The 27,660-nt window shown below is 57.2% G+C and overlaps 2 protein-coding genes across 2 annotated transcripts in view; both read right to left on the bottom strand.

The window, feature by feature from the left end:
- The window catches only part of NFIX (nuclear factor I X), a 94,003-nt gene extending 81,971 nt beyond the window's left edge, over positions 1–12,032 (bottom strand). The window contains exon 1 of the mRNA XM_074338060.1: positions 11,669–12,032. Coding sequence (XP_074194161.1) covers positions 11,669–11,695 — 27 coding nt within the window. The 5' untranslated portion in view covers positions 11,696–12,032. The remainder of the gene's footprint in view (positions 1–11,668) is intronic.
- An 11,339-nt stretch (positions 12,033–23,371) lies between these two features.
- On the bottom strand, positions 23,372–26,910 carry DAND5 (DAN domain BMP antagonist family member 5). The gene is made up of 2 exons (XM_019746210.2): positions 25,848–26,910; positions 23,372–24,286 (listed from the first exon to the last, which is right to left on the bottom strand). The coding sequence occupies exons 1-2, from the start codon at positions 26,172–26,174 to the stop codon at positions 24,041–24,043; spliced, it is 573 nt and encodes a 190-aa protein (XP_019601769.2). The 5' UTR covers positions 26,175–26,910; the 3' UTR covers positions 23,372–24,040.
- Positions 26,911–27,660: the final 750 nt, after the last annotated feature.

Raw genomic sequence — 27,660 nt, 5'->3', positions numbered from 1 at the left:
TGTGTGTGTGCGCGTGTGACAGGTTGTGTGTGAGACTGTGCGTGGACGACAGATTGTGCCGGTGTGTGGCAGTGCCTGTGACAGGCTGTCACTGTGTGACAGACTGCGGGTGGTGGGGTGTTGTGAGTACCGACTGTGAGTGGAAATGAGGCAGTGTGTGGGGCTGGGACCGGGGGACCCCAGCAAAGCTACCTTGGTGAGGGTCTGGCTGACAGTAAGACTGGGAGGCTCTTGCGGACTGGGGGGGGGGGACGTCTAGTGTCCCCTGGGGCCTTGGCCTTTCTTTTGTGTTGAGTGAGACCCCACCAGCTTGCAAACCTCAGGAGGTGACAAGTCAGAGGGACCCTATGACAGAGCCTCATTTTTACCTACTGTGTCAGTTCAGATGCCCACCCCCAGCTTCATGCCTGGGTTTGTGGGACCCCAGGAGGGACATCAGTGACCTCCAGGCATGGAGGACTCCAGGCCTGGCTGGCTTTAATGAGGGACATACACCCTGAGCCTGTTTCCCACACTTTCCCTGAGCTCCAGGCCTGGGAAGGGCTGGTGAGACCAGGAGAAGGAGGGATTTGGGGAAAGATCAAGAAAAGCCAGGAAATGGACAGAGAAGGTAAGAAAACCCTGGGACCTGGAGACCCTGGAGCTGCTTGGAGTCCAAGCCTCTAGTCAGGTGGATGCAAGTCAGGTTTGTGGGGTCAGGACTGGCAGCCATGCCAGCAAACACTATGAGCCCTGCTTGTACCCTGACCCCATGCTAAGCCCCTGTCTGCTTTTAGGGACTCACTCCTCAAATCAACCCTGGTGGAGTGACAAGAAAACCCAGGCATTTTCCTAATCAGTGTGGGATTCCACTTCGCACACCACCCAGGCCCACCAATTCCTTCTATAGTTGGGAAAGCTTGAGTCTGGGAGAGGAGAGGGGACACTTCCTAGCACCCAATCATGACCAGGAGACCAAAGAATATAGGACTCCAGTCTCTGAGAAACCTCCAGCTGGAAAAATTCCGGGACCCATGGGCGGGGGGCAGCACCCTATGAACCCCGCCCTCCCCCCCTTGGTGTGTCAGTATGTGTATGTTGTGTGTGTTAGGGTGTGTGCTGTGGTCCCCAGCTGTCATGCACCTGGTGTGCAAGCTGCATGATGTGTGTGTCTCTCGGTCAGAGCGGGCCTCTGTGTGTCTGTGTGTCCATTCAGGGCCAGCCCCTGTCACCAAGGGGGGAGAGGCATGGAAGCACCCCACCCCCCCCGAAAGTGTGTCTTTGATACTTGCAGCCTCGGCAGCGAAAAGCAAGTTTCCACAGGGCCGTCTTGGGCTGAGGCCAGGCCGTCCTCAAATAACATTTGAAGTTACTTAGCAAACTTTGTTTAGTGCCGAGAGAGGCACAGGCAGCGGGCTGGGGGGGGGGCAGTAAACCGGTTCCTCCAAAGTCCCTTGGCCCTCTGGGGGCACGAGTGCCCAATGTGGGGCTTGGTTTCCCACCCAGGCTCTGGGGAGGAGAGCAGGAACTTGAAGCCTTGGGGGAAACTTGGGGGGAGAGGGGGTAGGGCATCCTACAGATGTAGCCTCCCTTTGGAAAATCCAGGCTCTGGCTAGGGCAGAAAAGCCCACCCTGGTCTCCCAGTTGCCCAGAGGCTGACACTGGGCTTCAAGGACTGACCAGAAATGGAAGGGTCTGCACTTTCTCTGCCACCCCTTTTCTGCAGCCTCGCTCTGCCAACCTCAAGGCAGGTGGCACAAGCTGGTTTGGAGCATGTGTCCCCATCCAGACACACACACGCAAGCACTCAGAAAGTCCTTGGTGCCCACATGCCCGGCCCCTCAAGCTCTCATTCCCAGGATCCCAGCCCTTAGGCAGCAGAGATCAGTGATGGTGATGGCAGAGGGTTTGGGAGTGAAGTTGGCGCCTATGGGAGGGGGAGGGGAGGAGATGCCAAAATGGTGAGCCATTACAGGAGAGAAGAAGAGGGAGGGAGGAAGTGAGCAGGAAGACGGGAGCCAGGCAGGCATCGTCACCGAGTTCCAGGCTGCAAAGGGGCAGCGGGAAAGCAGTCTGGGCGTGGTAGCAGGCAAGGGGGACAAGCCCCAGGTGGCACAGGACAGGCAGGGGGCAGGGAGGCACCCAGTGTTCCCCCACCCCCACCTTAAACTTCAAAATGGAGACTGGCAGCAGCAGCCGCTCGGCTCTGCCCGGGCATGGGGTGGGGGTGGCGGGCAGGCAGGGCGCCAAACCAAATGCCACCAGCCTGGGCACGGTGGTTGCCAGCCAATAGTGCCGACCCCACCAGCCCCAGCCCAGGGCCCTCATGCCTGGAGCTTCAGGGTTGGAGGAAGATGGGGGCCCAGCAGAAATCAGGGGTCTGGCAGACAAAGCCAGGTCCCCCCCAAGCCGTGAACAGGTCCCCAAGACCCTACAAAGATGGCGCTGCCTGGCACTGCCAGGGTGACGGGCTGCGGTAAAAATAAACTGGGCCCGCCCCGGGGGAGCTAAATCGAGGGGCCCAGGTGGAAGTGCCACTCCAGGCCGCCAGCTGCCCCTGCCCCACCCCCAGGCTCAGAGAAGCAGGATTGAGAACGCCCGGTGCCCATTGAGGCCCAGTTTCTGCACAGGAGAGGCCCCAGCCATCTTGTCCTCAGGTCTGGGGCAGGCAGCATACATCGTATCTACAAGTACACATAATGGGTGACCTCAGGCTGCAGCAACAGGCCATGCGTTCAAGGCAGAGGGTACGGCGACCATGCTAAGCCACATACCCTTGACCTCCAGACTGCCCCTTTGAGAGGGAAAGGGCCTACACTTGAGCTCTGGCAGAGGGACATTGAGTTGAAAGTCAGCCTCGCTGACCATCTCTGCTAAAACCGCAGCTGCCCAGCACTTCCGTGGGTACTACCTGTTCTCTCCCTGTACATCTATTGCTGCCTCAAGTATTGGAAACTCCCTTGTTTATCGGGTTCATTGCCCTCCCACCAGGGCTGGCACTTCAGTTGATTTTGCTCCCTGCTGAGCCCCCAGGGCCCAGGACAGGGCCTGGAACCCAGGAGGTGCTTGGTAAATATTTGTTGAAGGAATGAACAGGCCCCCGGCTGCACCCCTAGCATGCAGGCTCTGGCTGGGTGTCCAGCAAGGTGTGGGACAGGGCATTAGGCCCTGCTGGGGTAAAGGTGAGCCTAGCCAGTGGGGGTGAGACGACCATCTACTCTTATTCTGAGCGTTGGACAGAAGACGATCTGATGGTCAGAGCGGTAAGGAGGATTCAAGGGCCGACAGCTGGGGCAAGCTTCAAATGGGGATATGGAGACACACAGGCCCACTCTGAAATTTGGTAAAGGCCAGAGAATAAGCTGCAATTCTGTCCCATTAGTAGGATTTAGGATGGTGGCAATCAGAGAAGTGGCCTAGGCTCCACCATCTCCTAGCCCTTGACCCTGGCACTGGATGCTCTTCTCTGAATGTTTTTGACCTATAAAATCAAGCACTTATTTCACATCAAGCACTGTTTCAAAGCACTTTCTGTAAACCGACTCCTCTAATCCTTACTACAACCCTGTAAGAAGACATTGAGGCCCAGAGAGGTTGAGTGACTTTCCCAAGGTCACACAGCTAGTGAGTAGCAGAGCCAGGATTCAAACCCAGGAAGTTGGCTCAGAGACTACACTCTCCTAATAATGTGCAAATGTCCCAAATATCAACAGTGTCAAAGTGGAGAAACCCCGCCCTAATATACTGTCAGATACACATAGTAACACACACATGGGCACAGCTAACCCCTGCCATACCTGTCTCACATGGAAGGACTCAGAGAGACAAGCTGGGAAGGCCCTTAATACAGGGTGAGACACAGTGAACACAGACTTTAGCCATCGCTCTGATTTTTAGGACAAATGCTCATTTCATTATTATCCTACAAAAGGCTTTCTTCTTGTTTGAATTTACCAGCCATCTTTCTTCGCTCTTTTTTCATATTCAGAAACGAAGAGTCAGAAGCCAGAATATTAGCGAGACAGCCCTACAGAGGACAAGAGTCTCAGACGTTAGCCTCACCTCCACCCCAGACTGTCTTGGTGGCTGCCAGAAGCAAGACAGTGAGAATGGAGCCTTCGTCCACTGGGCCCACCTCTGGGTCCAGAGGGCCAGGAGTGGCCTGGGCAGGGATGGCATGTGGTCTCCCAGATTTCAGCAAACCAGCGCAGGGACTCAGAGCTCCAAATTCCATCAGGAGAGGTTACGGTGGTTGAATCTGCTGCTCAGAGACAGTCAGAGGGCCGGTAGATGGAGGGGAGATGCCAGGAGGGCAGGTCTCATCTCTCAGGTGCCATTTCCAAGCAGGGCCAGGTGTGGCCCAGGTGCAAGTGTGGGTATGACACTCATCCCTGTGTGCTGAGGCAACACGGGGCTGTGTACATGCCATAGCCTTTGTGCCTGGACTTGCGGAGGACTGTATTTGTAACAGCAGCTGGGTCCTGGTGAGCAAGACTGTGTGAGACACTGTGTCAGCTGGCCTCCTGTCTGTGTGTGTCTGTGAGTGTGAGATGGGTGTCAGGGGTTAGCTGTTCCTATGTGTGTCTGACAATATATTAGGGCTGACGTTCTCCACTTTAGCACTGTTGATATCTGGGCCGTCCTGTGCCCTATAGGGTGTTGGGCAGCATCCCCGACCTCCACCCACTAGGTGCCAGTGGACAAACCACCCTCCCCGTGTAACAACCAAAAATGTCTCCAGACACTTCCAAGTGTGTATGCCTCACCGCAAGTCTCGGAGCGCGCTACTGTGCATGCGTGGGCTCCTGTGTCTCTGATGGTAGTGGGGGTATATCGGGGCTCCTGTGTGAGTTTCTGGGGTCTGACGGTGTTACTGCATGTGTCCCGGGTGCTTCTCACTGAGTGTCTGTGGGTCCATGCACTCCTGTGTGTTTGGCAGGGGCAGTGCATACGTCTGTGCTGTGTATCTCACGGCATGTTATTGTGTGACTTGTGTGCGCCTGAGAGTCTGAGCCCACGTGTGTTCCTGTACCGATGTGTTCGGGTGTGGCAGACATCTCTAGGTGTCTGTGTGTGAAGACGACCATCTTTGTGAGGGGATGCCTGTGTCTGTGCTTGATTAAGGGAGGTGTGTTGTGCCAGGGTGTGCCGCGCCTGTGTGCAACAGCATGGTTCTTTGTGCCCGTGTGCACCAGTGAGAGAGTGCGACTTGGTGTGAGATGGACCTAGAATAAACCCCCGAGATGATTCGACCGAAGCCCCTATACAGACAGACCCTCCTTGATGATTTGGCCTCTACCCCCAACTCCTGCTGCCTCCCGAGGCCAAGGAGGTGGGGTACACCGCTGAGCTGCCCCTTCCTGCGGCTTGGCTCCCACCAATTCAGATGGGGACAGACCCCCGCCCTTTGCCCTATCTGTGCCAGGAAGGCTGACACCAAGCTGTCAGCCAAGGCGGCAGGGTCCTCGGCAGTGGTGGTGGCACTGTCCCCTACTTGCTGCTGGCCACCACCCCTGGCTCCCCTCAGGATGGGGCCCAGTGGGGGAAGAACTCCCAGTGCAACCCCGGCTTCCAATTGGCCACAAAGTGCCGCAGTGCCCGCCACCCACCTCCCCCTCCCCGGCTGGCGCAGCCACATCGGTAGTGGTGGCAAACGCAGCTCAGAGTTCTGGGCACAGCTGCGCCTCACAGAGGCCTGCCAGCCCCACCAGAAGCCAGACACCCCAGCTCCGTGCCCCCAACCCCTCCCCACCTGCCCGCCCGCTCAGCCGGGTAGCACAGTCACCACGGCCGCTGCCTCTAACGCTGCCAGGCCCAATCCTCCCGGCCCCCTCACCCACCAGGCCTGTGCCCCCTTGGCCAAGCCCACTCAGGGGGCCTAGGTCCCTGCATATGGCCACTCCCGCCCTCAGAGGGGCTCTTCAGGAGTGGGGAAGCGGTGAGGGGGGGCAGGGAGGGAGGGAGCTAGCCCTTCTTCTTTTAGTGAACGCGCCCAGAGCTGGAGCCAAAAATCGAGGAGGAGAGATATTCAGACAGAGCCAAGACGCGTTTGGCAGGAGGAGAGAGAGAGGGAGAGAGGGAGCGGGAGGAGGGGAGGAGAGAGGGAGGAAAGGGGGGGGAGAGGGGGACCTCAGTTTCCAAATCCACGCTCTCAGAGCCTCAGAGGGACAGCCTTGGGTGTGGGACCCAGGGCAGGCCTGGCTCTGGGAGCAGTGGGCTCAGGCCCACGGAGACAACCGGACACCCCAGCTGGCCAGGCCAGGACGGACACAGGCAGAAGCCAAGATCAATGCACAGCGGGCACAGAGGGAGGCCTGTGGGCGGCCCCAACACATACCCGCACCTCGCCACACAACGGGCTTCTGTCCATGCCGGGCCAGGGGCACAGGCGGGGCCCACAGCGGGGCCACCACGGCCGCCCAACCTCATGGGAAGCTATGGAGAGGCCAGCAAGCTCCCAGCTGCTCGCTGGCCTGGCCGCCATAGTGGGCATTTCACACTATGCCGAGAGGATGAGCGAGGCCAGGGAGAGGGGCTGGTGTGGTAAGACACACAGTGTTCACGGGGACGAGCCCAGAATGCACAGTGCCATGAGGGCAGTATCCATAGGCACACACATCAACACGTGTGCCGACACAGGGCAACACGGACAAGTCGACACGCAAGGCAAGGCACATGGATACACTCCCTCCCCTGATGGTCAGACACCCAGAGGATACAAGTCGTTGTACAGTAACACACCACAGGGGTACCATGACACAAAGACCATATCAGGCACCTGACACGTCTGGTGACTCAGACCCCTGACCCCACTGTCACCCAAATACACAGAGACGGCGCTTGGGGTGACCCTCAGGCAGGCAGGCATGTACCCAGTGATGGACACTCAGAGATAGAGGGACACTTGAAAAGGGACCTATGCAGACATGCATGGCCACATGGCTCTGCGAGAAAATGGTGGCTCTGAGACCCAAGATGCGGATGAACATGTGCAAATCTGGGAGAACCCAGGTAGCAGCTCATAGCTGGCCACTGGCCTCTTCACCTCAACATCCGGGGTTCTGGGGGGCAGGAAAGTGAAGATACCCACCCCTTTTCCCCAACCCAGCTGGAGCCCTCCTCAGTGCTATGTTGGAGGGAATCACAGGCTTCCCGGACTCCTCTCCTATCTCTTGGTCCAGCTGGAGGAAAGTGCAAGACCCCAAATTCGCGCTTCAAGAGCAGAGGACAGGGACTAAGCAAACAAAAAAGGCTGGGTTCCCAGCAGGTTGGACATGAAGGTCAGCAGTCAGACACAAAGCACCAGAGGAATTTTGCCACAGCCACGGCTGCACGCCCACCTCTACACACACCCACGATGACCAGTGGACACTGTGAAGTGCCCATACAGGGTCCCACACATGCATCCTGGCCCCATGGTGGACCCAGGTGATAAGGCCTGGGTACAGATGCAGAAAAGGCTCTGGAGCCATGCAGAAGACCCTGAAGCCACCATCAGGACCCATCCTCATCCCCAGGTCCTTTACCCCATTCACACTTGTACGCACACATACTTCTTCACACTCCCGCACAAAGCCCCAGAGATCAGACCCAAAGCGCACTCAGTGTCAAGATGAGGGAAAGGACCGGGACAACCAGAGCCCCAAGAAAGCCATCTGGTCCCCACAGGGCAGCACGGGCCTTGTCTCTTTCCTCCTGCCCCCTGTCCTCCACCATCCCTGCCTTGAACACCTGCTGCCCTCCACTTGGTGTACAGGACCCCACCCAGGAGAAAACTGCTAAGCCATGAGTTGGCCTCTCTCCTTACAAACTCTTCTCTTGCTTCCTCTTCCAGGTAGTCCATTTGGATTTCTATGGTTAAGAAGTGTTCAACGATGCCTCTCACCCCACTAAAGTAGCCTTCCCTCAGTTTGGAAGGCCTGGGAGTGGCCTAACAATAGTAATCAAATGACAACCAAATGTCATTTTGTTTCTTGAGCACATGCTACATGCCTGAGCCTAATACAGCCCGAAAGGTAAGCACTATTATTAACTAATTTACAGACCAGGAAAATCCTGTGCTTCAGGTCACAGGATTAGAAGATACAGAGCTGGAGCTCAAACAGCTCTCAACGTTTGCTCCCTCTTCTATCTGGGAGCCCTTGAGGCCACACAAGACATTCCTAGCTTGGCCAGGATGCCTGGTTCCAGGCCCCAGGAGAGGGGAGCACCCTGCCTCCCGCAATAACCCAGCAGAGCCCTCAACTCCGAGCTCAGCCTGGCCCAGCCTCAAAATATCTCATGGAGCCCAACCCAGGCTCAAGAGGACCCTACCCCATCCCAGCTCATGCTGCGTACACCTCCCACCCAGCCATGGCTATGAAGCAGGAAGGGCCAGCACAAGAGAGAAAATGTGCCATAAAAAGGGGGCCCCACATGGGTGCCAGGACAGGGAGTGACAGCTTCACAGGGACAGAAGGGTGGTCACAGTGACCCACAGAGAAAGCTAAGGGGGGGAGGGCATCAGGGAAGCTCCAGCCCATCCCCCTCCTCTGGAACCATTGTGTGTGCAGCTTCACAGAAATAAAGGTACATAAACATTCTGCTGCTCGTGTGGCTGTGTGGCAGGGAACGTCGGTGAGAGTGTGTGTCTGAGGGCGTGCATATCTGTGTACAAACCTGGGTGAGCCAAGAGCATTGTGTAAAGGTGTGTGTCCATCCATCCATCCATTCCTGGATCTGTGTAAGCAAGTGTGGGGGTGAACACACCCTTGGTTCAGCCTGTACCAGTGGTATGGCCATGTGTCCACAAGCCGACGTCGATACACATGTCCCATTTTGAGGGGTGTGTGTGTTTGTGTGTGTGTGTTGGGCAGGGAGGGAACACAGATCCACCATCTCCTGTGTCTGTAAGTTTGTCAGTGGCCATGTGTCTGGACATCAGTGTGAGCATGTCGTTTATGTCCCCATCTTGGCGGTGGCAGTGGTGTGTGCGTGTGCTGACATTCTGGTGTGCATCTCTGTTTATTGGAGGGGGAGTCCCATCCATCTGCCCCCTCCTATCCACTGAGGACTCAGGTCTGTGGCTGCAGCAGGCTCAAGCAGCTCCAGCAAGCGCCCCGCCCAGCCGCCCTGGATTTCGATGCTTTTTCCAGAAGGAGATTTTCCCCCGTCGCCCTTCCCCCTCGCCCACAGAGCCTTTCCCCGCCAGGGCCCCGCTGCTCCAAGCTCATTCCTGCTCAATCATTTATTGACTTTAAAATCGAAGCCAATTCTGGTTTGAAAAAAAGAAAAAAGAGAGAGAGAGAGAGAGAGAGAGAGAGAGAGAGAGAGAGAGAGACACGGAGGCCAGAGAGAGACAGAGTCCAAGACGCAGAGGGGAGGGGCTGCAGAGATGGGGCCGGAATCAGAGACAGAGACAGGGAGAGACAGGGACAAAGATAGGACAGAAAGAGAGAGAGAAAAAAAAGAGAGAGAGAGAGAAAGAGAAAGAGACTGGCAGGGTAAACTATGGAAGCAAAAAAATTCGTAAAAACAGAGACTCTGGATTCAAGAGATGTAGCTGTCAGAGGAGTAGCCCCTGCTGACCCGCGGACAGCAGCCACCCTTTCAGACCGTGCCCACTTTCCTACCCACCTGCCCTGGCACACCCCAGCTGTCGAAGCTGAGGCCTGTGACAGAGCTGAGCCCTTGCTCCCTTCTGGAGTGTCACAGAGTCAAGCACTGGCCATCACCCTGAGTCTGGGGTTTGCCCCAGCCCCTTCCTAGTCTTGTCACAGTGGATCAGTCGGCATTTTCTTCCCCAGGGTACTGTGAAATCTGATGGCCAGAATCTCACCCAGGCCTTAGGTGGCACGCCAGGGAGCTGGACTGGCAGCTGGTGGTCAAGGGGCTGCTTGAGTGTAGGGTCTTGGTCCCACTAGGCCCGAAACACCAGCCATGCAGACTAGCCAAGCGTAACTCCAAAGGCAGCCATGGCTCAGACCCAGCTAGGTGGGCAAGATCATCATGTAGAAGCCCAAAATGGGGTGAACTGCCAGTGAGAGGCACAGATGTCGGGGTCCCCACACTGCTACAGTGACCAGAGTGCCTGCTCACACTTGCATGCACACCATGATACATAACCTCGCTAATGTGCACCTCACTGACATATACTCACACCTGTACAGGAAAACCTGTTCCCTGGGTCACACACATGTCTATGCCATGCAGGCCTGCCCACGGCCAATCCACAGAAGCCACACGCAGACCCCTGAGATCTACTCACACACATACACACGCACACACCACACAGTTGCATCTGTTGACACACACAAGAGCATGGTGTGGCCACAGCTGACACTAATCCCAGAAATACCCTCTTGCCCATGGCCACACACCAGGCTTATGTAGCAGCCATATTCACGCAGACTCCCGCTCCCAGTTGTGGGCACACCTGGCATACAGTTAGCAAGGCTCAGACTGGCAGAGAGGAGAATTAGGACCCCTGGCCTAGAGATTCCCCACACAAACAGGTCCTGCTGGTAGGCACCGCTGGGCAGGCCCTTGGTGTCCCCTCTGTGGAGTCTGTGTTGCCAGCCTAGGCCTGGCCCTGCAGGCAACGTTGCCAGGACTGCTGTGGGACTCTGGTCAGTTCCTGCGCCCTCTCCGAGTCTGGGGCTACAGCCCAAAGAGGGTGGCGTAGAAAGGCAGGCATCCTCAGGGCCTTTGCCTCCGCGGAGCGCTGCGCAGGGAACTTCGCTGGAGGCGGGACGCGGGACGCGCTCTCACAGCGCGCCAAGGTCGGCGCTGTTTTGCTCGCTGCTGACCCGACGGCGTGGCCGCAGCACTGTAGGCGGCGTCCACGGCTGCCTCCCGCCCTCGCGCCTCCGGGCGGCGGGACGGGATTCCCCGGGCCCGCTTGGTCCACCGCACTGCAACCGGAGTAGCGGGGGCCAGAAAGTTTGCGCGGAGAAAAGTTGGGCGGAGGGGAGGGGGCGCGAGGCGGCGACGTCCAGGGTCGGTGGAGAGGCGCGGCCCCGGCTGGCAGCGCGCCCACTTCTCCCTCCCCTCCCCTGCCCCTCCGAAATTTGGGAGCCCCGCCATTTTCTTAGCCCCGCTCCCATGTGAGGCCTGAACAAAGACTTTGGGGAGACGCCCGGGCCGCTCGGCCCGTCCCGGGCACCCCGGCCGCACGTAGGGGCCGCCGCCACGCACGCCAGCCGCTGCCACCCTCGAGAACCGCTGCGCCCGCCCCTGGGAGCTCGGCCGGACAGATCCAGGCTCTGAGCCCTCGGGATCACCCCCTGCCACTCTGTCACCCCCGCAAACACTGCCAGCGGCCACGCTGCCCGGGTGCCGCCACAGTCGCCCACAAGTCGTCCGGAGTCCCGCTGCCCACCGCACCCCAGCCGAGCGCGCGCGCGCGTACACACACACACACACACACACACACACACACGCACTCCCGCTCAGCGCTCCAGGGCAGCGCCACGCACGCAGCCGGCCACCCCCGGGTTCCCCAACAGGAGTCTGCCGGTGACCAGGGTCGCACGCGCACTGTGGTGCCCGCACGCGTGCCCGGACTCCCCACGACACCGCTTGCACCCCTCCGCTGCCCGCGGGCTGACTCCCCCGGCCGCCGCACGGCCCCTCCGCCCGCCCGCCCGCGCTGCCGGCCGGCCTCCTGCGCCCTCTCCCCTCCCCGGTCGCGCGGGGCGGCGGCCGGTACCTGGGTGAGGCAATACGGGGAATACATAGCTGGGCGCCCGGGCGAGAGCGCGGCGGCCGGCCGCGGCGAGGGGAGGCCCGGCAGGCGGCAGCCGCGCTCGGGCTCGGGCTCCGGCTCGGCTCCTCCGGCCTCCGCCGCGCGGCTCCCGCCCGGCCCGCGGCCCCGCTCTCGGCCCGGCGCCGCTCCTCGCTCGCCGCTCGCAGGCTCGGTCCCGCCGGCTCCGGGTCCGCCGCCGCCGCGCTTGCCGCTGTCTCTCGCGTCCGCCGCCGCCGCCGCCGCCGCCGCCGCACGTCTACTCCATGCCGCCGCCGCTCGGCCGGTCACCCTCGCCCGCCGCCGCCGCCGCCGCCGCCGCCGCCGCGCTGTGAAAGTGAAAGTTTAGACAAAGTTTGGAAGCGGCGCACTCCGGGGAGAGGGAGCGGGCGGGCGGGCGGGCGGGAGGAGGGGCACGGGGAGGGGCGGGCGGGCGGGGAGCGGGGAGCGGCGGCCGGCGCGCACACACACACACATGCACGCACACACATGCACGCAGACACACACAAGCGCACACACGCGCGCGCGCGCGGGGGTGCACACCGACACAGCCACCCCGACACGTGCTGGCTCGCGTTCCAACGCAGACACGCTGACACGCAGACACGGACCCCACCACACATGTCATATACAGAATGCTTTGCCACACGTACCACACATTGCGACAACAAAGCACAGGCAGACACCTACGCACATATAGCATGGACACACGCCAAGCACACACACACACACACACACACACATCCCAAGACTAAGAAACCAACCCACGACCCACACACAGACATGCACACAGGCCCACGATCACATGATGAAACCTGTGCACACACATTCCAACAACAAACCATGTTTAGACACTCAGGTATAAACACACACCAACACCAACTTCACACAGACACCAAGATACACACACACTAGTACCTGTTGACACATACAGATTCACACTGACACACACACACACACACACACACACGACACCTTGACATGTTCCAGACACTCAACTCCTATACATAGACATACACAAAGCCACACCAAAACATCTTGGCAGTTGTGGCAATACAGAGGACACACCCAGGCATGCAGAATGACACTGATAAAAGGAAGATGCACTAACACATCATCACACAAACACACACCATCAGCACCTCTACTTATATGCCAAACAACACAAGGAATACCCTGACCCTAATACAAAGAGATACAGCGTCACTGATATTGGCAGTTACGACAACACACAGGCATACACACCGCTCACCTGATGCCCAGATGTATCCCCAGGCCTCAGGCACACTGACCAATAGTCTTGATACCCAGTTAACTGGCAATCCCCCTTGGGGAATCATCCAGCCATGCACACAGGTGCCACACACATGCATCCACGCCCCTCCCTCATACACCCACACACACATAACACATGCACTCATACTTGGCCCTGATCAGGGACATACACAGGTCTAGCAGGGGCCACACAGCCCAACCTGCAAGGACAAAAATGGGCATGGAGGCCTCAGGTACATATATACACACACCCTGGTGAGGCTCCAGTCCTTCATGCAGGCCCCTGACCCCCAATTTCCACAGCAGAAAAGAACTGGGGGAGATACAGTGCTAGGGACCCTGGCATGGGTGCAGGGGGAGCCCTTGGGCGACACCTGGGGTGGGCGGGGAAGTGGTGCTACCGCCCTAAGGGAGCTCCTGCTGAGACAAAGCTCCCTCCTGCTGCCAGGTGCAGCCAGCACCATCTCGCCCTCCCAGGCCAAGAAGCTGTGGCAATGCTCAAGTATGCATTGTCTGTCAGAGAGGTGTTGGTGCCCAGGTGTGTGGGGGTGTGTGCGGGGGTGTGTATACAGGGCTAGCTGTGTGGGAACACAGGGTGTGTGAGAGAGAGAGAAAGAAAATGTCCCTGAGGGGGTGTGCAGGGTGGCTGGAGTTGTGTCCTCAGGTGTCTGGGTTGGTCTGGGTGTCCTCTGGGGGAAAATAGACACAGGTCAGTGGACATCCAGGAGTCCCTTTGTGTGGACCAGTGTTGTATAGTGGTGATTCGGATCTGGCTGTGTGCCTGGGAGGTGTCTGGGAGTCAGAGAAGGTGAGCATCTGTCAGGCCCTGTGCCAAGCATTGGGGACATAGTGGGGATCAAACAAAAGACCTGTTCCCAGGGAGCTAACTGTGCTAGTGGGAGTCAAATATATATGGGGTCTGAGTTTGACAGGAAGTGCTGGTGATGGGGTGCCTGGATGAGCATGTGTGTTTCAAGCTGACTGCCATGTGTGCACCAGCTCTGAGGATCTTTCTGTCAGAAGGTGTCAGTGTGTGTGTGATGAACTTGTGTATGTGTGTCAGGGATGTGGGTCCCTCTGTGCCCTGGAGTGTGTGTGACCAAGTGGGCAAGTAAGTGTACGAGAGTCCCAATTGGTCTGTCTGCATTCAGGGTCTGTGTGGCAGAAAGTGTCAATGGGTATCACTAGAAGTGTGTTTCTTTCTGTGGGGTGGTCCCTGTGAGTCTGGAACAGAGATGAGGAGCTGTGTGTTCCAGAGTATATGTGCACAAGTGCTTGTGTGTCAAGGAGAGGGGCTCTGTGTCTTTGTCAGGGATGATGGTCTGTGTGTGACAGGCTGTGTTGGTGTGTGTGACTAGGTTTGTGTGTGTGTGTGTGTGTGTGTGTGTGTGTCAGGAAGGGGTGTGTGGGCACTTGTGTCAGGAAGGAGGGGTCTCTGTCTGGGTACATGAGTCTGTCATTCTGTACTTGGGGGTCTCTGTCCCTGGGATCCCTGGGTCCAACCCAGCCTCCCCCCTGTGTGTCAAAGCCACTCTACTGCAAGGCCCTGGCGGAGGGAATCGATACGTCCTTAAAAATTCAAGGGCTTCTCGTAAACAGAAACTTTTAACACCGTTTAAAGTTTCAGGGCCGCTGTGGCTGCCTCTGCAGCCGCTGCAGGAGTGGGGGAGGGGGAGGGGAAAGGGTTGGGGGGACTCTGAGGGGAAGGGGCGGGGCTACCAGATGGGGGAGGGGATTGGGGACTGTGAGCGGCTGAGGAAAGGGGCTTGGGGATCAGAGGGGCCTGGATGACTCAGGAAAGGGGCAGGGTGGGGGATAGGTTAGAGGACGGGGAAGGGAGGAGAAGGGAGCAGGAAGACGCAGGGGATGGGTGTAAATGGGTCTGGGGGCCTTTGAGGAGGCCCAAGAGAGACTGGAATATCTGGGAGGAGCTGGGGATATGTGGGCCCAGAAGGAGTTTGGGGAGCCAAGGGGGAGCTTGGATGGCTAAGAGAAAAGAGGAGAGGTTTGGGGATTATGGAGCCTGGGTGAAGGGGACACTGGAGTAGTGTGGGCCTGTAAAGTGCTTGAGGAGGGAGCATGGGAAAGGTGTGGGGAGGAGGAAGAAATGGTGGAAGACTTTGGGGTGTCTGGGACTTTAATGTAGCTGTGGGCTAGGGGGGAATCTTGAGATCCAGATGGACCCTCCTTGGTCCTCTGCAAATGAGCCACAAAGGGGGTGTGCCCTCTGAAGCCCCCCACCATGGGCCTAGTCCTCACTTCACCTGCCTGCCTGTTTTCCCAGCCCTGTCCACCAGCCATGCCAGACCCCGGGGCTGGGGTCTGTCTACTTCCTTATCACCCTCCCAGTCCTGCATCTGGCCCCAAACCTGGGCTCTGCTGGAACCCGCATTCCATTCTCGTATCACACACACACACACACCACACTTCCACTTGCACACACACACAATACCCATCCTTCATTCATTCACACACACACTGACACCATAATATTCAACCCTCCATTCATACACACCCAGGACATCCATCCTTCCATTCAGACACACACAGACACATACAATACCCGTTCTTCTATTCCAACACACACACAAGGCCTATCCTTCCATTCAGAAATACAGGAACACACACAGCATCCAGACACACACACAGGATACCTATCCTTCCACTCATCACACACAGATACACAGCATACATACACACACATATATACACACGACATCCATAAACACAGAGAACACCCATCTTTCCTCTCTCTCTCTCTCTCTTTTTCTCTCTCACACACACAGTATCCATACATACACAGAGCACCCATCTTACACACACACACACAAAACCCACAACAACACCCATTCATCCATTCAGGTACACACACACACAGACACACAACACCCATCCTTCATTCATGCACAACACCCATCCTTTTCTTCACACACACACTCACACCACAACACCCTTCCTGTATGCAGACACACACTCTTCCTTACTCGCACCACTTCTATTCATATTCACACAAACAAAACACTTGCCCATGTTCAGGCACATATCCATACTCAGAATTCTCTCCCGGGGCAGCCAGTTGGCTCAGTGGGTTAGAGCACAGTGCTCATAACACCAAGGTTGCAGATATGATTCCCACAAGGGTCAGTGAGCAGCACCCTCCACAATTAGATTGAAAACAACGACTTGACTTGGAGCTGATGGGTCCTGTAAAAAACACTGTTCCCCAATACTCCCCAATAAAAAAAAAGAATTCTCTCCACACATTCAGACACCCCCCTATCCCCCGGTACCTACAACACACCCCGGGCCCCCACACACACATCCACTCTACTCCCTCCTCCACAGCTGCCAGCTGGGATGATTTTTATGGGGAGACAGAGGGAATGCTCTGGAGGACATCCATGCCCCTATGTCCCCTCACCCCCAGAGCCCAGGTCTCAGGGCACACCTGGCCCTTGAGAAATCCCCGGGGAGGGGGGTGCTGCCAGGGGGCTACACACAGCTGGGATGCCACAGCTGGAATCCCCCACATTCCTCCATCCCAGTCTGCCCAACTGGCTGCAGCTGGCAGCGGTGTGTTCTTCCAACGCAGGTGTGTGGGTAGAGGAGGAGGGGGAGGAGCAGGAACCAGGCCCATGCATGGCACTACCTGGCCAGGATGCTGGCGTGGGGCACTGAAACATCTGGGTTCAGGCAGCCATGTCCTGGGGCACTGAAGGTGGGGTCAGGTATTGCTGGGCTTCAGCATAGCTGGGCAGGCCTCTCGGAGGAGGTGGCAAACATCTGCCACACAGGATAAGTGAAGAGCTAGGCTATGGGTCCTGCTGGGGGTGGGGACAGGGAGACAAGTGCTCTAGGGCCCTCCTGGCAGGACTGGGGATCCCCACTCCCTAAGAGGGCCCAATGCCTCCCCTGCCCAGCCTGGTGGGCATGGTTTATGCCCCAGACCTGGGGTCCTAGCCGTTCACTCACTGCCGCATCCATGGGCTGGGAGCCCTAGTGGGGTCCGAGCCTGAAGAGTTATAGGCCCCACTTTCAAGGCACACTGACCAGGCACCCGGGAGCACATCACACACACACACACACACACACAACATCACAAAGACTCACACAGGTGTACTCAGACACACAAAGATACAGACTCTCCTCCTCTGGGGAGTCACATAAAATGCCCTAATCACACAGACACAGGATCACCCAGAGATGCTATCGTGTACCCTTCCAGAATAGCACACACACACAGAGAAACACACACACAGCCACACAGACCTTCCCAGAGCCACTTACAAAGTGACACCAATAGCAGCGCCCTAATAACACACAAGGACCCTCACCATCACATAGACCCCCACAGAGACTCAGAAATACACCAACTCACAAAGACACACCCACACACAGTTACATGGACTCCCAGAATCACACACTGAGCCTAATTACACAGATACACACAAGGCCATTGTGTGGGACAAACCCATTGGGTCACACATAAAGCTAGTCCCAAAATCATCCATAGGTTTGGCACACACAAAGTCACACCATGATATGCAGATGACATGCACACATGGATATACAAGATCACTCATGGTCACAAACGGTTTCACACAGCTGGTCACAGACTACCCGAAAATACATGCAAGCATCACCAAATCACAAACAGGGACACAAAGGCCAGCCCGCAGCTGCACACAAAGTCCTATAGGCACACACTGCCATATGCCGCAGAGGCACAGCCCGGCCAGGTCCCAGGACAGGCAAGAGGCAAGGCCTCTGGTAGCAGGCGCTCATCTGGAGGCAAAGAGAAGGACTTGGGGAAATGTTTCATTTGCAGCCGGCAAGAGACCCACCCACCCACCCTGGAAACCTGGCCCTGGCTCCTGAATGAGGCCTCTGTATGTGGCCACCGCCCAGCCATCCCAGGGAGTGGATATGGGGGGGGGGGGGTGTTGTGGGGGGGGGTTTAGCCGGCTGTACCATGTCCCTGGCCAAGCCTCAGGGGCCACCCAGCCACACACCAGGGCTCAGGCTGGAGTCCCCCAGCCTGGAGGAACCCTCCCCAACCCTGTTCCTTTTATATCTGGAGGCCACTCCCCAAACCCAGGCTGCACAGGGAAGACAGAGCAGCAAGACCATGGCCCCACTGGTGCTGAATGTCCAGGTCTCCCTGTCTCAGGCCTACGTGCATCCCCAGGCTGGGTGGGCTGTCAGTCCCACACCACAAGGCCTCTCCCTCTAGCATGAAGGTGTGACAGCATGGCTGAGGAAGTGACTGTAGTCGTGTGTGGCGGGGCTCCCTGTGCAGCATGGGGGTAGGGGTGGGGCAGTCATAGCCACTTGGCTCCTGTCAGCACACACACTGTCACACCATGGATCACACAGCCACACACATAGCCACCCTGTCTCATCTTCAGTCACACTGTCACACGCAACCACCCTGTCACACCTGCTGTTATACACAGCCATGCTGTCACACCTTTAACCACACACAGAACCACACTGTCACACCTTCAACCAGCAACACTTCACAGCCTCAGCCAGGCTGTCACACAGAAATACTGTCACACTTGCAATGATTCTGGTCACACACGCCTTCAGCCACATGGTCTCACACTTCCGCATGGTTAGCCTGCCACACTGACCCTCCTACTGTGTGAGGTTAGCCTCCTACACTGACCCGCAGACGCACACTGACGTATATGTACTCCTGCAGCTGTGTTAGCCACAGGGACACCTAGAGTCACTGCCCCACTCAGCCACAAGGAGGGGAAGCAGATCTGATCACTTCATCCCCAGGGCGTAGCATACAGCTGTCCCTAGATCAATGTTTGAACCAAACCAGTCGCTCTCACTGTCAGGGTCACAGCAAACATCCAGCAAGTAAGGTCACTAGAAAATTGCTCAAAGATACTCTGCTGACACACGCTCAGGGCCTCACTGTTGCAGGTGACAGGCACACATCTCACACTACCACACAAGGCCCATAGTCCCCGGACAGAGCTACAAAAAACCACCGCATCACCATTAGAAGTAAGTACATCCTATCACACAACAGTTGCTCTCCCCAGTGTCTGTCACAACATTGAGACAGCCCCTTAGCTGTCCCCATAGGCAGACAAGCATGCTAACACGGCCGCCACAATAGTCACTAGGCCACCACCCAGCCCCCCAGTCGTAGAGAAAGGGACAAGCCCGTGCTGACATCCCTCCTCCCCGCTGTCGTTGGTACATGGAGAGTGGGGGGGGGGGGGCTAATGGACGCACAGCTGTCAGCAGTGGGTGCCAGCCCCCCACCTCATGAATATTCATCATCTGGGGCTCTCCTGAACCTGTGGGGAGTCTGAGGTCCCACGCAGCTGGGCACCCCCTTCTGTGCCAGAAGGCCCTCAGGTGAGGGGGGGCACTCAGCAAGGCCCCAATAGTCCTCAGAACCTACAACCAGTCCCATACATAAGTACATACGAGTTTGTGAACAGACTCCCCCAGACACACAAACAATGGTCACAAACTCACAACCACACCCCAAAACACGGCCATCCACCATCATACACACACACACACACACACACACACACACACACACCCCTCAGGCATGCAAACACAGGCATAGTCACATGAACTCACAACCACACAATCACACACACAGACATACACACACACCCCAGGTATGCAAACACAGGGGCACACAAACTCGGTCACATGACCACAAACATATGTAAATCATCACACCCAAATGACACACTCACCATTACATTCAGGAATGAAAATACACACACATTTCCAAACACACGGACACACAGCCACCTCAAAACTACAACCACTTTTCATAAAACATCCACACAGTGTGCAAACTGGACTCACAAATTTGCACATACAGTCCCACTGACTCAAATGCACTCACATACTACCACCCTAAAGGGCACACCTTCACTGACCATCACACACACACACACACACACACACACACACACACACACTACGATCTCACTTGGCCCGCCCCTGACGGTTTACAGAAGGGGAAACTGAGGCACTGAGTGGCTGAAGGCCCCTAGGAGGACGCCCCTCCTGACTCCGGACAGAGGCTGAGACCAGGCGCCCCCTGCCGGTCTGGCCCCTCCAAGAGCGCGCGGGACGGCGGCGCGCGGGGCGGCGGCGCGCGGGATGGGCACGCGCCTGACGTAACCATGGCATCCTCTTGGCGCTTGCGGCCCGCGCACGGGGAGGGCGGGGCGGGAGCGTTGCCATGGCGCCGACAGGCCGCGTGAATGGGGCATTGTTCGCCTCGGCGCCCGGGCCGGGCTGTCCTGGACCCACCCGGACCCACTCAGGCGGGCAGAGACGGAGAGACACAGAGATTGGGGAGAGACACAGATAGGGAGAGACAGAGATAAGGAGAGACAAGAGATGGAGAGAGACAGACAAAGCTGTAGATGGGGAAAGAAAGACATTTAGAAGCCAAGAAGGAGAGACAGAGACGGGGAAAGACAGGTGGGGGAGACCTGAGAGATGGAAAGAAATGCACCAACGAGGAAAGACGGACAGAGGGACAGAACCAAGGAGAGGCAGGTCCGGGGATCATGATGTAAGACGAAGGGCTGGGGGCGGGGGTGGGAGAAAGGGCACGACCAGACAGCCAACAGTGCCAGAGCCCACTGTGCCTGGCGCTGTGCCTGCCAACCTAACCAGGCAGAGGACCACGACCCCCAGACAAAGTCAGAGACGCTGAGAGGTAGGAGGAGACAGCCATAGAGAGACTCAGTGAGACGGAGGTTCAGAGATACCAGGAAGGGAATGAAGGGAGTGTCTGGAGGGTCTCTGGCCCCACCCATCTCAGTCCTTCCTCCTTTCCCCTTTGGACAACAGCCTTCCCCCGGTTTGACACTCTTGGAAGGCATACCTTTCTCCTACACATCTACACGCACCCGCTAACAAGACACCATCAACACAGGGACCTAGTCTTTGGTGACACTACCCCAGACACTCCAAGACACCGGCTTGGACCCAGTGACACCTACAGATACACCCACAGACACCCAGTGACAGTCATGGTCGGACACCCCCATTTGACAGGTATTCCAGGATAACAGAGATACAGCCCCATAGATGCATTGTCACGTGAGGACCCTGCCAGACATGAGGTGCCAGACATGGCCACACACCACCACACTGGCTCACTCCATGGGAAACACTGTTATATGTGGCCACCCAGCCATGGTGCACCCTCACACCTGCACACATTTCCCTACACTCATTGACACCATCAGGGACACATGCACTCTTTATACCGGGCATTTGACCCAATGACTGGGTGCCCTGGCCCCCGGCCCCGACTGTGGGGATCTGTGAGGCTGCTAGGTCCAGTTCTCCAAGTTTGACAGACATCAATCACCAGCCGAGATGAGGAGGGGAAGGAGGTGAAGCTCCACCCCCCGCCCCCTCAAGGGGCTGGGTCAAACAAGGCATGTGTAGCCCCTGAACTCCTCCATGTCTGAGTCATCTTGGCCCAAATCTGGACCAAGGGTGTCCCCTGGTGGCCATGTGAGGTCTCTGCATCCATCTGGTGGGGTGATGGCAGGCAGCCCGGTTGCCCAGCCTTGAAGAGAAGGGCAGAGAGGAGAGACCCAGGCTCAGCACACAGAGCCCAGAGGCCGGAAGCCAGGGTCCAGAAGCCAGAACTCAAAGCCAGAATTCAGAGCCTGGAATCCAGATCCCAGAATCCAGAATCCGAATCTAGATTCTGTCTTCAGAATCTAGATCCTGTCTTCAGAATCTGGAATTGAGGACCCAGAATCCAGATCCAAGAACAGAGCCCAGAGCCCTCCTCAGAGCCTGCCCCCTGCCTTCCCTGAGCCCCCAGGTTAGAGCAGGGCAGAGGGGTTGATGAGAACAGGAACGGACTGAAGGGGCAGAAGACCCTCCCGGCTGCTGCCCCCGTGTGTTTACACACACACAACAGGCTCTTACACACAGACTCACGTGCCCAAATATACAGCCTCTGATCATTAGATGTACATCACAGCCCACCCTCAGATACATACACATAATCACACCATCACACATACACCCTGACACACCATCAGACAGCCAGACCCACCTTTCTCTCCTCTCCCAGCACACGGACACACTCTTACCTGTGTACCCAAACCATCTCAGAGTTGCTCCCCACCCTCAGCCATCCCACTAAGCTTGGACACATAGCCACCACACCCAGAGATGCATAAAAATCCAGACTCCCAATCCCACACCCTGACAAGCTCACAGAATTGTGCAGGCTGACATGCACGTATACACACACACACACACACACACACACACACTCCCCCAAGCACAGAGAAGCCCCATGCCTTGGCAGCCACAAAGCCCCCGGGACTGGGACCCCCGGGACGGGGCTCGCCTCGCACCCCTGTGCACACTCCAGCCCTCCCCTGCCTGGCCGGCTGGCGGGCTTTAATACAGATGCCAAACTCATAATTGTAACTGAGGGTGACAGGGTCACCTTGAGCCCCAGATGCTCGTATGGTGACAGATGGCGTTGGCAAACCTGATTAGCAGCCCCCGTGCCAGCGCCTGTGGCACCTGCATCCCTGCCCCTCCCCCGCTCCCCCAGCACTCATTACCCACCCATTACTGGGCCTGGGGGGTGGGGGTGGGGGCTGGCTGGCACTGCCCAAGAGGGGGCAGGGACTCCAGGGCCCCCCTGGCATCAAGGTTCCCAGCTGGCTCCCTGGCTGGCAGGAGGTGGACACAGCTGAAATGGGGGGAGCAGGCGCTTCATATGCCTGAGAGAGGGGTGCCCACAGTGCCAAGGCTGGGATGCCCACTCAGACACTGCCTGGGGTTTGGCACAAAATCTTGGAGGGAGGAGGGAGAATGCACCCCCCCACACCATGGGCCCCTGCTGACCCTCCCCCGCCAGGGCCCTTGAAGCAGGGCCTTGGGAGCTGCCTGCCTGGCCTATTCCCATCCTTCTGTGCAGATCTGTGGGGTCAGAGGTCACAGGCTCCCACGCCCAGCTGGCCTCACTGGCCCATCTGTTTCCTCGGGTCCCCTCCTCCTGCTCCCCTCACCTGAGGCCTTCCTTCCTGAGGCAGGAAGAGGGCTGAGGGGGGCCTGGCCGCCCCGCCTCCCTGTGCGCTCCGGGGAGCATTTGGAGGCAACCCTGACAGCGCCACATGTCCCTGTGTCTGTGCCAGACGGGCCCATCTGCTAGGGCCCTGGTTCCAGCCGCCCAAAGCCAGGTTGCCCTCGTCCGCTGCAGACTCTGCGCCCAGCTGAGGAGGGAGTACTCCCCATGCCCACATTCCACAGGGCCACCCACTCCCAGGGAACCCCATTTGGAGGAGCAAACATAAAATACACACATATACACACAACTGGGCTTGGCCAACCTTTATGGTTCCTGTAGAATGCCACACTGGGCATGGGACTGGGAGGAGACTGGACGGGGGGTGGGGGGACAGCTGGGAACACATGGATCCTGCCTCTGACTTGGGGAACACAGCTTCCTCCAGCAGCTACATCTGCCTTCCTGCCTTGGTTACTTGGGGTCCCTAGGACAGGGTCGTCACTGTATCTCCTGGTCTGGGTGGGACCGTCTGTCTCCACTGCAGTTTGGAATGTGTCTTTGACTCAGTCTGTGAGAGGAAATCCAGCCTGGTGGTTAAAAGCAGGTGCCATACTGTCTTGGGTTTGAATGCCAGTTCTGCCACATACTGTTGTGCGATCCTGAGCAAGTGGCTTTGCCTCTTGGGGTCTCAGTTTCCTTCTCTGTAAAATGGAGTGATACCCCTATGTCGTCAGGCAGCTCTAAGGATATGAGTAAGCTTAGAGCCAGGCCTGGTTAACAGTGGGCGCTTAATAAATGCATGCTATGACTATAAGTGGTCCACCTCTATAGCTGGGGCTGTGTCTGGTGTCCCCGGGAGCAGGGCAAGGACTCTGGAGGCCCAAATGGCTGTCCCTGCATCCTTGGTCTCTTTGACCCACTGTACATGGTCCAGGTCAGCGTCATTCATCTCCCCACAGCTTTCCAAGGTGCGTGCATCTGTGTGTCTGTCCATGATGCTCAGCTCATGCCTTCGGGCTGCACTGACACTCCTCGACCAGTACTGTGGACGTCTTCACCCGCCGACGGAAGGCTGGACTGCCCAATTGACACCAAAGGACCACAGGCGCCCAGCGCCTGCGAGTGGGGGCACAGCTGTTGCAGAGGACAAGTGGGGTGGAGTCCACACCAGGGATGTAGATCGAGGAGCAGTGGCCAAAGCAGAGGTGATTGCGGAGATGCACGGCCGTGCAGCCCAGCCGGGAGAGCACCTGGGTCCAGAGGCAGGGAGATGGGTCAAGGGCAGTGGAGTCTGGGGCTAGAGTGGCAAGAATAATCGCCCATCCACTTCCACCCCACCTTGACAAGCATAGATGCCTGGGCTCAAATCGTGACTCTGCCATCTTCTGACTGTGTGACTTGGGGTAAGTTACTCAACCTCTCTGAGCCAGAGTTTCCTCATCTTTGAAATCAAAGTCCAACCAGGAAAAAAAGAAACCACTCTAGGCCCTTCAACAGAGAGGATTAATACAGAGAATGGTGAAGGGACAACAAGAAGGGGGGCATTACAGGAGTCTGGAGGGGATTACACAGAAGCCCTTAGCCCATTACCTAGAACACAGTCAGTGCTCAGTAAATGTTAGTTCCTCCTATGATCCCCTCCAACTAAGTGGATTTATCAACTCCCCCTGATCGTGGCCCTTCTCTATTTGAACCCTGCACTCCTGCCTCTGCTTGTCTCCCACCCCTCAGCTCCCACCCTCCCCCTCACTCTGCCCTAACCACCCCAGCCTCTTGCCCTGAGTCATACAGAAATCAGCAGTTAAGGCAGACCTTGAACCCAAATACACCTGGCTCCAAAGACTGGGCCATAACATACAGTATGAATTCCTACAGCCCTTATGGAGCATCAACAGAATGAAGCTGTGAGAGTGCTGCCCATACCCCTCTCATTCAGGCTGCTCAACAGAGCCTAGGAGGCAGGTACTACTATGATTCATTATTCAACAAACACTGAGCTCCTGCTATGTGCTTGGCTCTATTCTAGGCCCTGGAGACAGGAATACAGAAGTGAACAAGCTATAAAAATCCCTGCCCTGGTGGAGCAGACATTCTACTGAAGGAGACAGACAATAAATGCAATTACAGAATCAGTTTCACTTGTTAGGTGATTATGGGTACTACAGCGAGAAATAAAGCAGAAAGGGAGGAACAGGGTGGGAGGTGCTGCATGTTTAAATGATGTTTGAGTAAAAACCTGAAGGAGGTGAAAGAAGGAGCCATCAAATGTGTGTGTGTTGGGGGTGGGGGGGAAGGAAGGGTTGCTAAAGGCAAAGGAACAGCTAGTGCAAAGGCCCTGAGGTATATAACATTGGTGTGTCTGGGGGAAAGCAAGGAAGCAGGTGTGGAAGGAGTAAAGTGGATGAGAAGATGGGAGGAGGTGAGGGCAGGGAAGGGAGAGGCAGATGGTGCAGAGCCTTGTGGGCCAAGGGTAGGACTTGAGCCTTTGCTCTGAGTGAGGTGGGGGCCATGGAGGGTTCTGAGCGAAGGAGGGATGTGATCTGACTCAGGTGTTCACAGGCGCCCTCTAACCACTAAATGCAAAACCAGACTTGGGCAACGCTGGTGATGGCAGAAGCTGGGTGACCAGGATGGGGGCAATTGCATTGGCCCCAGTGGGAGAGGCTGAACCCCAATTTTATAAGGGAGGAAACTGAGGATCAGAGATAGTTAGGTAAGGGATGCAGGGCTGACCCCAAATCTGGCGCCACAGCCCATGCTCTCTTCCAAGGCTGAGACCCAGCCCTCTCCTTCCCCCACCCACATACTCACCTGAGTAAAGGGCACAGCCTTACACCTCTCCTGGGCCACTTCCTGTGGATCCAGTGGGAGAAACATGGTGGTCGCCACCTCCTGCCCACGCTGCAGCCCACCTGTCCCCAGCCGTCCAGTTTTCTGCAGGTCCAAGAAGGCCTTCCAGCTGCCAAGGGCAGAGGATGACACCAAGGAGGCTAGGGCCCCTCTGCCCAGAGTTCCGGTCTGATTGGTGGCAGCCCAGGGTTGGGGTAAGGGACCGTGGGGTCCAGGCCTCCCCAAGACTATAGGCAGCCAGGCCCCACTGAACAGGCTCAGGAGAATGGTCAGCTGGCCGGGGAGCATCTGTCTGTCTGAAACTGGGCTCAGGGTCCCGGGCAGTCGACCCTGCTGTCTGGTGAGTAGAGTCTAGGCCTTCCAGACCCGCTTTTAATGGCCTGCCCTCCACCTGGCAGCCTGGGAGGCAGGCGCCTCTGCAAACCTACCATGGGGAGAAGAGTAAACCCAGACCTGCTGGGTTCCCACCCCTCCCCCATACCCCAGCCTGGCAGGGGATCTGAGGGCTGGGCCTGCGGGTGTGTGGGCTGGGGGACCAGGAAAGGCAGGTCTAGAGACAGGGGCTTGGAGCACAATGCCGAAGCCTCTGAGGGCTCCTTTTCCCATTGGGGCCCCATTCATCCATTTAGCAAAACCAGACTTTGCAATTAAGCTACTCCGGTTTCAATCCCAGCATTGCAACTTCCTGGCTGTGCAGCGCTGGTCAAGTCCCTTAACCACTCTGGGCCTTGGCTTCCTTTTCTGGAATATGGAGATAATAACAGTCCTTACATGGTAGGGTGGTTCTGAGGATTCAAGGAAATAGAGAATTTATGGAAGAAGTTTAAATTAGAGGCTGGTACACAGTAGCACCATGAGTAAGCTATGATTAACATTATTGCTGTTGGTTTTCTTTTAGCACCTGTTAGAGGCCAGTCATAATTCTGAGCCCTAGGGATACAAACTGATAAGACAGAAAACAGGTCCCCCTGCCATGAATTTTACATTGTAGTGCAGAAAACAGACACTACAAGATAAATAAGATAATTTTAGAGTCTTGAGTTTTAACAAGATATTAAAAAGGGATGTGCCTTAGAGGTGTCTTAGAGGGGGCTTCTGCCCCAGAGGTGGTCAGGGAAGGCCTCCCTGAGGAGGTGACATTTTTGCAGAGTCCTGAGGTGCTGTCACAGGCGATATGAACAGCCTGGTTGGGGGCGGGGTAGGTTGGAGTGCTTGAAGCACTAGGGGTGGGAGCCGAGTACCAGGCTTTTGGGCCCCGGGGGATCCCCGCGGGTCCTGACACCTCTAAGGCCCCCATCTCGCACCCAGGTGAGGCGCTGCAGGCCGCGGGGCCGTGGGAAGCTGCAGGGCGGGTCCTTCCCGCGCCCCACAGGCTGTGCGTGCGATGGAGGCGCGCTCGCCCTCTGGCGGCGGCTCTCGGGACTGCGCGTCGGGCTCTCGGAACGTGCCTCCCAGGCGACCCACCTGGAGGTCCGCGGGCGCCTCCCATGCATCCCCGCTACATCTGAGTTCCTGGGTGTCCCCCAGCTTGCCTTTCGGCTGTCCTCTAGGCCCAGCTAACCGCAGCTCCATTCGGCCAGGTGCTAAGGCTTCAAACTTTAGAGCATCCTTGACGCCTCTCTCCGATCCCACCCCCTCCCCAATTTTATATGAAAGCCAAGTCCCGTCCACTTCAAAATCTACCCAGAACCCGCCCACTTCTCATTCCTTCCTCAGTCCCCCACCTGTACACGGCCCCCATTATCTCCCACCTGAACCAGTATAGTCCCTCAGC

Source organism: Rhinolophus sinicus, linkage group LG07 (assembly GCF_036562045.2).
Source record: "Rhinolophus sinicus isolate RSC01 linkage group LG07, ASM3656204v1, whole genome shotgun sequence".
Lineage (NCBI taxonomy): Eukaryota > Metazoa > Chordata > Mammalia > Chiroptera > Rhinolophidae > Rhinolophus > Rhinolophus sinicus.
The sequence above is the reverse complement of the archived record's forward strand: the minus strand, read 5'-3'. Positions and strand labels throughout refer to the sequence as shown.